Source organism: Clinocottus analis, unplaced genomic scaffold (genome assembly GCF_023055335.1).
Source record: "Clinocottus analis isolate CAN_PGR_092001 unplaced genomic scaffold, fCliAna1.0.p SCAF_21, whole genome shotgun sequence".
NCBI lineage: Eukaryota > Metazoa > Chordata > Actinopteri > Perciformes > Cottidae > Clinocottus > Clinocottus analis.
The window spans coordinates 856,808-868,670 of NW_027175943.1; the positions used below are offsets into that span (position 1 = coordinate 856,808).

The window sequence follows — 11,863 nt, forward strand, 5'->3', positions numbered from 1 at the left end:
ACGAGCAGGGTCTAAAATAATATGGAAAATAAATAAGCATAAACATGTATTGCACTTGAATAAATTCAATTATTATCAAGAAAATAAATGCAAGTATTCTACTAGTATGAATATACTTATTGTACATTATATATATATATATATATATATATATATATATATATATATATATATATATATATATATATATATATATATATATATATATATATATATATATATATATACTAGCTCGTGAATAATGAAATAGGACCTACAGTTCCGCCACGCGGCCGCAAGAGGGCGTAGCGCGCTCACAGACAGAGTCACGTGACCAACAGACGCGTGAATGCGGAAGTACTGAGGTAAAAGTACACCGCCACAGTGTAGAAGTACTCACGTTACAAGTAAAAAGGATGTATTCAACACGTCCAAGTAGAAGACAAAAAGAGTACTTCCTATTTTGATTCATCAGTATTTTGTTTTTTTGCAATAAAGTTGATTTGAATTGAAAGAAAGAGGGAGTGGAGGACTCTATTGTCATGGTAACAAACTACTTCAGGTGAGTGTCAGGAAACACACACACACACACACACACATACACACACACACACACACACACACACACACACATAAAAAAAAGAGACCGTAGAGTGTTTTTGTATAAAACTTTATTGATTCTTTCAGCGTGAACAATATCTTCTGTTAGTTTTCTTATAAAAAGCGGAATATTTACATCTTCTCATATTTACAGTATTTTACAGTTGCAGCCTCAAAGCTTTCATACTTTAATAAAACATTAAATCTTTAATATGTTTTTTTATTTCATCAGGAAACTTCAGCTGTGAACTTTGAGCTTTAGTTTTTTTCTTAAGTAACTGAAAGCTGCTGAATCAGGATTCTATGGAAGCTCAGAAGGCCCAAAATAATTACATTTAATATTTATGATATTGTGAATTATAATCCAATTACTTAAAAAAATATTTAAAGTGAAATATTAATGCTATAAACTTAATGTGTTAGTTTTTTAATTAAACTTTTAAAGTATCGGAACAATTTAAAAAGCAGCTTTCAGATTTTATATTTTTTAACAATTAAAAAAGAAAAAAGAAAAGAAAAAAGTTTTTTTTTCATTAAAATTCCCCGTGTCACGTTTAAATCATTAGTATGTTCTCTAATAATCCATTAAAGAAGAGAAGCGTGATGATTTACAGATTTAGTTATATTTTTTATGGAAGAACATGAATGAAAAATATTTTAAAATTTTTGTGATATAAAAACCACATAAATCCAGATGTTTTCAAGTGAAATATTAGTGAAATGAATTAAGTGTTAATTTAGATTCAAACATAAGTGTTCAGTAGTGAATTAAACTCCATAATTAATAATTAATCCTCAGTGATTAACGTGAAGGAATATTAAGAAGACTTTCAGAGTAAAGTTTGTTTCTTTCCTCAGAGTTTAAGAACTTTATGGGAGGAAATAAAGTGAGTGAACACGTCTGCAGAGGCTCTCCAGTTTGTTCTCCTTCACGGTTTCACCAGCCGAAAAACAACAACAACATGTCACAGTAGAGCAGCGGCAACGGAGACGGGCAACGGAGACGGGCAACGGAGACGGGCAACGGAGACGGGCAACTTCACCGGCAACTGTGGTGGAAAACAAACCAACAAAACGACCGCTGGTTTGAAAACAAAACTGATTCAAAGCAACGCGTTGCCCGTCTACGCCAACAAGTTGCTCCACATTTGGTTCATTGGTTCATTGGTTCAGCAGCAGTCAGAGTCTCCGTGCCGCGCGTTCGATTCCTTTCCTTTAATCCATCAGGAAAAAAAAAAAAAAGATTTTTTTGCCGAATTTTGAAATTTAGTTCTGGGAAACGTCCACATGGGATGTCCAGATGATGTCAGGACTGTTGCTGCTGTTGACATTCATACCTGTCAGTCGGAGGAACTGAATCCAGCCACGACTTTGGTCAAGAGGATAAACCCGTCCTCGTCCCTCACTGCGTCTGCGTCTGCGTCTGCGTCTGCATTACCGTCTGCGTGTCCTGGTCCTCCAGGTCGAAGTCCAGGACCAGCAGCTTGGTTTCCTCTATCTCACTGCGTCTGCGTCTCTATCTCCGTCTCAGTCTGCGTCTGCGTCTCTATCTCCGTCTGCGTCTGCGTCTGCGTGTCCCGGTCCTCCAGGTCAAAGTCCAGGACCAGCAGCTTGGTTTCCTCCGTCCCGTTCCGGCTGCCGGCGGCGCAGACCAGCCGCGTGTCGGAGGCCCGGATCCGCCAGACGACGCCGCCTGTGGAGAGCACAAGAGGAGGGTTGTGATTGGTTGAGACCGGACCAGGGGGCGTGGTCGAGAGGAGGGGGGGGTTGAGCAGGGAGGGGGCGGGGCTCGGACCTGATCCGCGGCTCTGTAGGGCCACCAGGTCTCGCAGCCAGGCGCCGGTCTTCAGGTCCCACAGTTTCACCGTCCCGTCGTCGGAGCTGGACAGAACCAGGCCGCGGCAGAACTGCAGACACGTCACCGCCGACTGGTGCTTGTTGGGACCTGAAGGCACCGCGAGGCGTTCAGGGGCAACAGGAAATACACAAACTGAGTTTCGTCTTCTCCTGCATTGTTGCTCTTTTCTATTTGTGTATTTGTACTTCAGGAAAACTACAAAAAAAGATGTTCTGACTTCTAAAATAAGTACAAATAAATAAATAAAACGCTTAATATAATATTGCCCACTAACATGTACATGAGTACTCTAAGTACTCGGGATGATAGAGTACTCTGAGTACTAGCAGGTACTCGTCCTGACCTTGCAGCGTGTGCAGACACTGTCCCGTCCGGACGTCCCACACTCGCACCGTGGAGTCGGCGTTGCCGGACACGAGCACGTTGTCGCGCAGCTCCATGCCGCTGGTGAGCGACTGGTGACCCGTCAGCGTGTGGACACACCCACCTGCAGCGGGGGCGGGGTTTAAATACACACAACGCACACAATACACACAACGCTGAGTTTGAGACAACAATACTGAACTCAACAGGATGGAAAATTGTATTCAGAATAATTGAAGTTGACTTTGTGTTGTTGTTGCGTTTTACTTTTGTTGATCTGTTAGCGTAGCATGTAGCATCTGTACCTGTCTCTGCGTCCCAGACTCTGATCGACGTGTCCAACGAGCCGCTGACCACGAACACACCGTCAAACTGTGAAGACACACACCATGAGGAATAACACACAAAGACACACAAAGATACAAAGACAAAATACAAAGACACAAAGATACAAAGTCTGACAAAGATAGAAAGACACAAATACACAAAGTATCACAAAAACACAAAGAAACAAAGACACACAAAGCTACAGAGATACAGTCTAAAAAAACAAAGAAAAACAAGAAAAGCTCATTGAAGCTTTTATAAAAGTATTTTAAAGTATATTAATACATACATATTTAGTTGTGTGTATATTGTGTGTTATCTTGTGTTTATATTGTGTATTCTAGTTTAGTTAATTTGCACAATATGAAAACAAACACACTGGAAGATAAACAACATCACAAAACAACCGGCTGTTTATTTAAAGAACACATAAATTATGCAAATCACACCACGAATATTCATGAGACGTTATTACGTAACACTGAAGTATTTATAGAAGAAACAACAACAAAAGATGGAAAATACCTGCAGTGTGTGTGTGTGTGTGTGTGTGTACCTGCAGAGAGTAGACCCGGTTGGTGTGCCCCTGCAGTGTGTGTAGACACGCCTCCCTGTCGGGGTCCCAGACCTTCACCATGTGGTCGTAGCCCCCCGACACCACGCGCTGCCCGTCGTACTGCACGCAGCGCACCGCGGCCTCGTGGCCGGCCAGCACGCGCTCACAGCGGCCCGACAGCACGTCCCACACACGCAGGGACGTGTCCCTGGAGCCTGAGACCACGCTGACACACACACACACACACACACACACACACACACACACACAGATAATGAGTCAGACAATCAGGGCGAGAGAGTCTTATTAGTGCCAGAGTGAGATGTGTGTGTGTGTGTCTTTGGCCTGTGTGTGTGTGTGTGTATCAGTGTGTTTGTGTACTTGTGGTTTCTCTGTGTGTATTTGAGTTGTGTGTGAGTCCTTTTCTGGTTGTCATGGAAATGAATGCAGCAAAAATATGAGGCGTTCCCAAAGTGTGTGTATGTGTGTAAGAGTGTGTGTGTCTATAGTCTGTGTGTGCGTGTAAGTGTGTGTGTGTGTGTGTGTGTGTGTAAGTCTGTGTGTCTTTAGTCTGTGTGTGTGTGTAAGTGTGTGTGTCTTTGTGTAAGTGTGTGTGTCTCCAGAGTGTGTGTCTCACCGGTCCCCGTGCATGTGCATGCAGCGCACCGTGGATGTGTGTCCGTGCAGTGTGTGTGTGAGCGCTCCGCTCTCGGCGTTCCACACGCGCAGCGTCCGGTCGGTGGAGCCGCTGATCACCGTGGAAACCGACATCTGGCTGCACCAAACGCCGCCGGAGTGACCGGAGAGCGTCCTGAGACACTGAGGGGGGGGGGGGGGGGGCACAGTGATGTCATCGTGATGTCACAGTGATGTCACAGTGATATCATAGTGATGTGATGTCTCTCTCTCTCTCTCTCTCTCTCTCTCTCTCTCTCTCTCTCTCTCTCTATATATATATATATATATATATATACATATATATATATGAATACAACTTGTAAATGCAGTTTCACCTTGAAGGTGGTTTAGTGGTGGTTGCCGTGGCAACAGAGGAAACCTTTGATGTTCTTGCCTTAGCAACTGTTGCTGAGACAGAAAGGAGGGGGGAGGGGGGAGTACTCACCGAAACTACCTGAGTCACTTCCTGCTAATCGAGATCATACAGAGCAGAGACACACCTCACACACACACCTCACACACACACACACACACCTCACACACACACACACACCTCACACACACACACTCTCACACACACACACACACACACACACACACACACACAGGGCAGGTCTCGGCGAGGACACAGAGAGCAGGTGTGTCCAGGTAAAGAATGTTCAACCGAAACCTGGTAGATGAAAGTACTACAACCACACTGTGAAAACACAGTAAAAGTACTACAGCCAAGTACTACAACTAAAAAGTACATTCTATAAGAAGTACTTCATATAAAACTCTATTTCCAACCTACAGATGAGAGGAAGAGCGTGCGGCTACTAGAAGACACACACTTAAAGAGAGAGAGAGAGAGTCTCTTCACCTTCAAAATAACGACACACCCGATGAGACACACACACACACACACACACACACACACACACACACACACACACACACACACACACACACACACTGCTTTCTGTTGCACACAGAAGGTTCAGCGTTTATATTCTTGTGCGACTACACACATCACAGGAGCATTGTGGGTAAAACAAGTCATTATATTAGAAAGCTTCACGTTTAAGAAGCTGACAAACAGGATGTTCTCCATGACGCGAATGAATATATATATATATATATATATATATATATATATATATATATATATATATATATATATACACACATACATATATATATATACATATATATATATATATATATATATATATATATATATATATATATATATATATATATATATATATATATATATATATATATATATATATATACACACACACACTTCTTGTCTCTACCTTCCCGGTGACGGCGGACCAGACTTTGAGCGTGTTGTCGTCGGAGCCGCTGACGATGAGGTCGCCGCTGAACTGCAGACACGTGATCACGTGATCGTCGTGACCTTTCAGCACCTGCAGACAGAGAGAGGAGATCAGACCCGACGGTGACGCTCGGGCTCGGCATCGAACCCGCGGCTTGAGCCGGTGCGCCGCCGCCGTACCATCGGTTCCCCCGCGTCGCCCTTCCTCCAGTTGTTCTCGATGCGGTGCTGTCGGATGAAGGCCGACTTCCACGGGCTGGCCGCCGCGCCCGGCCGCGCGCACCTCCTGCGACGACGCGACACGTACTCCGACACGCCTGAGGACGAGAGACGGCAGGTAAGAGCGGCACAAACTCACCGTGTAGCACTAAAGCGTGGTGGAGTTAGCAAGCTAGTTAACTAGCTCGCTCTCTGCCAGTCAGCTAGCTAGCCTATCTTTCTCCAGAGCGGCAGAGAGTGAGGAGGACTCCGCCACTGATCACCCGGTCTCTGTTCTACATTTATTAGCTTTTTAGCTAGCATGCTAATGCCACCATGCTTTCATGCTGCACTGGTTACGGAAACAAAGTTGTTCTGTTGATAGCATTGTGCTTTCCTTCCGTGTGACAAAAATATTGAGTGGATGAAGTATTCATTTGTTCAATCGTGACAAGCGTGTGTGAACGAAGCATAAAATTGTTACATTTCACTTATTTAGCATCCAGCCGGTTAGCATGCTAATGCCGCCATGATTTAATGCTACACTGGTTACAGAAAATAAGAACAAAGTTGCCACTCGTTTTGTGACAGCGATGTGCTTCCTTGAGCCACGACAAGAGTGTGTGGAGGAAGCAATGAGTTGTCAAATTGTACTTAATTAGCGTCTGGCTCGTAAGCTCGCTAACTTGTATATGCCACCATAATTTAATGCTACACTGATGACATAAAACAGAGTCGTCACTTATCTAGCGACAGCAATGTGCTGGATTAGACGAAGCATAATTACACTTTGTGACGTCACTAAAGTAACTAAAGTGACGACAGCGTCACTCAGCACACACATACAAAATGGCCGCTGCTCGTATCGCCCCGCTACGTTGATTTGATTTCCTTTTTGTATTCGTGCCAATAGACTGCAACAAGAAACAACAAAAGATACCCGTTTCATGTAAGTTCTCAAAGAGGTTTATCAGATAAAATACAATCTTCTGATGTTTAATTAAAGATAACTGCTTTGTTTCGGAGTGAGCTAGCTCTCATTAGCATGCAACTGGCGCTCCGCTATTGCAGGTTTAGTTGCATTCATATTCTCACATAGTGCCGGTGGAATGCCGGCGGCGGCCCCACCGGCGGCGGCGTGGCGGCGGCGTAAATACAAATCAGGAATATTCAAGAAGCCGGCGGGCGCAGCCTCATTAGCATGGCTGCGGCGCGGCGGCGCTAAAACGCTAGGTAGGCTCATTGGTATGGCTGCCGAGTGCTGGCAGTGAATCTCCGCTGACTGGCAGAACGCCCGGGGAGAGACACACACACACACACACGCACACACACAGAGCCACTGCATTGCGCTGAATGAAGGAGTGACTGGCTGTGTGTGTGTGTGTGTGTGTGTGTGTGTGTGTGTGTGTGTGTGTGTGTAGCAGCATTTGCATGTCACACTCAGGTTAGAAAGAGCTGTACATCCAGTAAGCTCCTGCTTCTGTTTGCATCCTGTTGTTTATATCTCCACTCCCTCCCCTCCCCCACCTCCAGGTGGACGAAACACACGCTCCCACATCCACCAAACTCCTCTTTCATTGGTCCAGATCTCTCTGACGCTTTCTACAGAGGGCGTTTGTTCACACAGCAGCCATAACCTCATTTATACATGTTTTTAATCATGCAACAGTTTGTTTGTTTGTTTGTTTACCTTCCTCGCGGCACTTCTCCCTCCACAGCAGGTTGTCCTCGGCCAGGATCCTCCAGTACCTGCAGGTCTGAGCCGCCTGCAGCAGGTCTCTGGGGGCCAGGAAGGTCAGCACGTACAGCGCCAGCTGAGACACAGGGACAGGGCACAGGACTGAGGGCGGGTCACAGGACTGAGGGCGGGTCACAGGACTGAGGGCGGGTCACGCGACTGAGGGCGGGTCACGTGACTGAGGGCGGGTCAGGTGACTGAGGGCGGGTCAGGTGACTGAGGGCGGGTCACATGACCGAGGGCGGGTCAGGTGACTGAGGGCGGGTCACATGACCGAGGGCGAGTCAGGTGACTGAGGGCGGGTCACGTGACTCACCTCTTTGGGCAGCAGCGATATGAAGTCTCTCTGGAACTGCGGCTCGATGACCTGCATCACGTGCTTCACCTGCAGCGTCTCACAGCCGTCAATCAACTCGTCCAGAGCCAGCAGACGCTCAGGGCCACTCCAGGCCTGCAGGGGGAGGAAGAGGAGGAGGAGGAAGAGGAGGAGGAAGAGCATGAGGAAGAGTGCTCGTCGCTTCCAGTGCCTCTGTCATGTGTGCCTTTTTAAAGAGCTCTGAACCGTTTGAACTTCGTCCTGGAGCGACGACAGAGTCAGTCCGTTTGTTGTTGTTGTTGTTGTTTACACGAGGGTTGCGTCAGAACAGCTGGGAGGCAGCTCAGTGTTTACGTGCAGCGAGCGGAAGATATTCACGTCGTCCCCTTTGATCCGGGTGTTTGTTCAAGTGCAGCAAGATGTTACGCAACAGTCTGTGATGTGGGAGGAGTCTAAAAACACATCAAAGGGTTTTCTCACGACGAGGAAACAATGGACGCTTCCAAGAGTCTGGATGCTGGAAATCCGTCCAGCGCAGGACAGACGTCGACGCACGAAGTCTAAACGCGATCCTGAGGGTTCATCGTGATGTAATAATGATTCAACGCATACTTTATTAGGTTCAGGAGAAGATCGTAGAATAATTAAGTTTAGGAAAAGATCGTAGAATAATTCGTTAGGTTAAAGAAAAGATAGTAAAATACTTCGTCAGGTTCAGGAAAAGATCGTAGAATACCTAAGTTTAGGAAAATATTGTGAAATAATTCGTTAGGTTCAGGAAATTATCGTAAAATATTATGTTAGATTTAGTAACAGGTCGTAGAATATTGAGTTGGTTCAGGAAAAGCTTGCTCATGAGTCCGTGGGTAACGTAACAATAGGAGCGTGTTGGCGCCCCCCAGAGGTCGGGAGCAGCTGACCTGGAAGGTGTGAAGCCAGTCCTGCAGGCCGGACGGCGGCGGGCCGGAGGTGACGCGGCGCCGCTGAGCCGAGTGCCCGTTGGCCAGCCGCAGGTCGCCGAACGTGGTCGGCGTGGTGACGGGAACCAGAGCGGCGGGCCTATGGGGAGGGGGGGGGGGGGGGGAGGGGGCGGGGTTAGAGTCTCCAGGTGAAAACACAGGCAGAGAAAACTGACCTCTTAAAGGGGCAGCACTCACCGGAGCGACGCTTTGCCTTTGCAGCGCTTCTTCCCCGAAGGGAACGGCCGGCCGTCTGGACCGTGATCCAGCTTCCTCTTCATCTGCGAGGGAGCATCAAACCACCGGCACGTCATCATACAAGTCCAGATACGAAACGAGTCCGTTTAAAAACCACGTACTCACAAAGAAAACACATTCATAGTTTTATTCTTGTACTTTGAAGCCGTGCAGACGAAGAAACACCAAATACAGAAGTTTCATCATTGAGTTTTGTCAAAAATAATAGTTTTTCGTCATTTTAAACACCATATTTGACCCAAAAATACAGTATGAAAACACATTTTTTACATTTAATCTTGTAGTCAGCGTTAAATAATGAAGTTTTGTCTGTTTTTTCAATATTAAATCATTGATTTCTGTCGTTGTAAACACCACATTTGACCCCAGAAAGCTGTTTAACTTGTGTTTTCACAACGTAAAGAGTATTCCCACGGAGGATGTTTGGATCTTGTGGTCTAGAAAAAAGGAAAACTTGAACTTTGTGTACTTCAACAGACCCCAGAATGCCACATTGCTAATTGGTTGTAAACTGTCCGAGACACGAGCCGGCGCTGAAAGCACCCACGCTGGAGAGGGACCCTGAACGCAACGCGCCGGAGGTCTGAACCGGCCTTCTGTCTCTGAATGAACGCAGGAATGCAGAAAATCACAGGAATGTCGCCGGTGAAGCACCGGTCTGAAATAGAGCAGCACGCGCTAACGGGCAGCCACACACACACACACACACACACACACACACACACACACACACACACACAGAAGAGGATGTACAGGACAGAATGTGTGCGACCGGTCACATCAGAAACACTTTTTTTCAACATTGAATCACGAGGAGACTTTGAGTATTTCTCCGCTGAGGACGGGAATCGAACCCACGACCCACGAGACCGAAACCCTGAACTCATAATCTGCTTCTCCATAACAGATGCTGCGTCTGTGTGGATTTCATTAAGCCCAAAAAACAACAATGTGTTTACAGTGAAGAGCAGAAGGCCTCAGCTCTGATGTGAAACATGTGTACTTGTACAGTAATAATACACTTTAAATACTTGTACATGAGTATTTATACCATGAAAAGGTCCTGCATGGCGACCTCGTGGTACTTTTTGAAGTTTTTAGATTATTATGCTGAGTCAGAGGCTAAACGGTGACCTTTCTGTGACCTTTGAGGAATTTAACATGAATCCTGGTATAATATTCTGAATATACATGAAATACACAGCAGCTGTAATGTGTGTATTTAATCTGTAATCTGTGTTTTCAGAGCGTAAAGAAACAGGAGAATTACTTTCTCATGTTTTCATCTCGTGGTTTAAAACATGAATTTAAGTTTGAGTGATTTAAAGAGATTATTATTGATTATGGACCAAGTTTAACCATGAAGACGTCCGCGAGAAGCTTTATGAATCTGGAACACACACAGATATATACACACACACACACACAGAGATATACACACACACACACACACACACACACACACACACACACAGATATACACACACACACACACATACATATATATATATATATATATATATATATATATATATATATATATATATATATATATATATATATATATATATACAGACACACACACCTATGAGTGATCAATAATCAATAAGATGCATTGCTCCACACACGCATACATATATACATATTCCTGCACATATATACACGCACACACACACACAAACAACACAAACATACACACACACATGCGTACACACATATACACACACATGCATACACACACACACACATGCATGCATACACACACACACATGCATACACACAGTAAGTGATCAATAATCAATAAGAAGTCTTGCTCATTGCTCCACACACACACACACACACACGCGTGATCAATAATCAAATCAAAGACCCCCCCCCCCCCCTCTCTCTCTCTCTCTCTCTCTCTCTCTCTCTCTCTCTCTCTCTCTCGTTCCGCAGTGGTCCACACGCGCGCACGCCGCGGCGCGCGCGCGCCATTCGGCTGTCAGGAGAAACGCCTCGTCATCCCGGCGCAGCGCGAGCACTCCAACGCGCACGCGACGCGGCGTCCAGTGAAACACACACAACACAACACAACACACGCAACACAACCGATGACGTCAGCGGATCGATACTCACTTTGTAGAAGATGAGCTTCAAGGTGCCGTAGAACCCCATGCTGCGCGCGCCGACGGTTACGCAATATGCAGAGAAATATACACACGCGCGCGTGTATGTGTACAAATACACAAATACTGAGATAAATGATTCCGATCAGGAGAGATCCATCGATCAGGAGCGAATCGATCAGGAGGAGCAGGACGAGTCCGAGCCGAGCACGCGCTGCTCCAGGATGAAGAGACGAGCTCTCTCTCTCTCTCTCTCTCTCTCTCTCTCTCTCTCTCTCTCTCTCTCTCTCTCTCGACCTCCACGGGAACACGCAGAGACATGCCTCATGCGAGAGAGAGAGAGAGAGAGAGAGAGAGAGAGAGAGAGAGAGAGAGAGAGAGAGAGAGAGAGAGAGAGAGAGGGTTGTAATTCTTTGGGGAGAAATATGAATAAAAATGCATCAAATATTTATGTATTAAAAAATATATATGTATTTTTATTTTCAACAAATATACAAAAATATATTTTATTTTATATATAAAAATTCAAAGTAATTATGTATATATATATATGTATATATATATATATATATGTATATATATATATACATATATATATATA

The 11,863-nt window shown here is 45.2% G+C and overlaps 1 protein-coding gene across 3 annotated transcripts in view; it reads right to left on the minus strand.

Moving 5' to 3' along the window:
* Positions 1–660: 660 nt before the first annotated feature.
* LOC137792333 (F-box/WD repeat-containing protein 7-like) overlaps positions 661–11,863 on the minus strand; it is a 16,013-nt gene continuing 4,810 nt past the window's right edge. Inside the window, exons 3-15 of one of the 3 annotated variants that reach the window (XR_011078091.1) lie at positions 9,095–9,177; positions 8,858–8,996; positions 7,938–8,072; positions 7,574–7,697; positions 5,866–6,002; positions 5,663–5,776; positions 4,321–4,502; positions 3,684–3,909; positions 3,106–3,172; positions 2,781–2,924; positions 2,375–2,524; positions 1,917–2,272; positions 661–1,628 (exon numbers count right to left, since the gene is read on the minus strand). Coding sequence is in view for 2 of the 3 variants with exons in the window: in XM_068587971.1 (XP_068444072.1) it covers positions 2,079–2,272; positions 2,375–2,524; positions 2,781–2,924; positions 3,106–3,172; positions 3,684–3,909; positions 4,321–4,502; positions 5,663–5,776; positions 5,866–6,002; positions 7,574–7,697; positions 7,938–8,072; positions 8,858–8,996; positions 9,095–9,177; positions 11,273–11,311 (1,734 nt within the window). In the remaining variant the exon portion in view is untranslated. Of the gene's footprint in view, positions 2,273–2,374; positions 2,525–2,780; positions 2,925–3,105; positions 3,173–3,683; positions 3,910–4,320; positions 4,503–5,662; positions 5,777–5,865; positions 6,003–7,573; positions 7,698–7,937; positions 8,073–8,857; positions 8,997–9,094; positions 9,178–11,272; positions 11,476–11,863 lie in introns of those variants that run through there. The other 2 variants (XM_068587971.1, XM_068587970.1) reach the window with 2 other exon arrangements.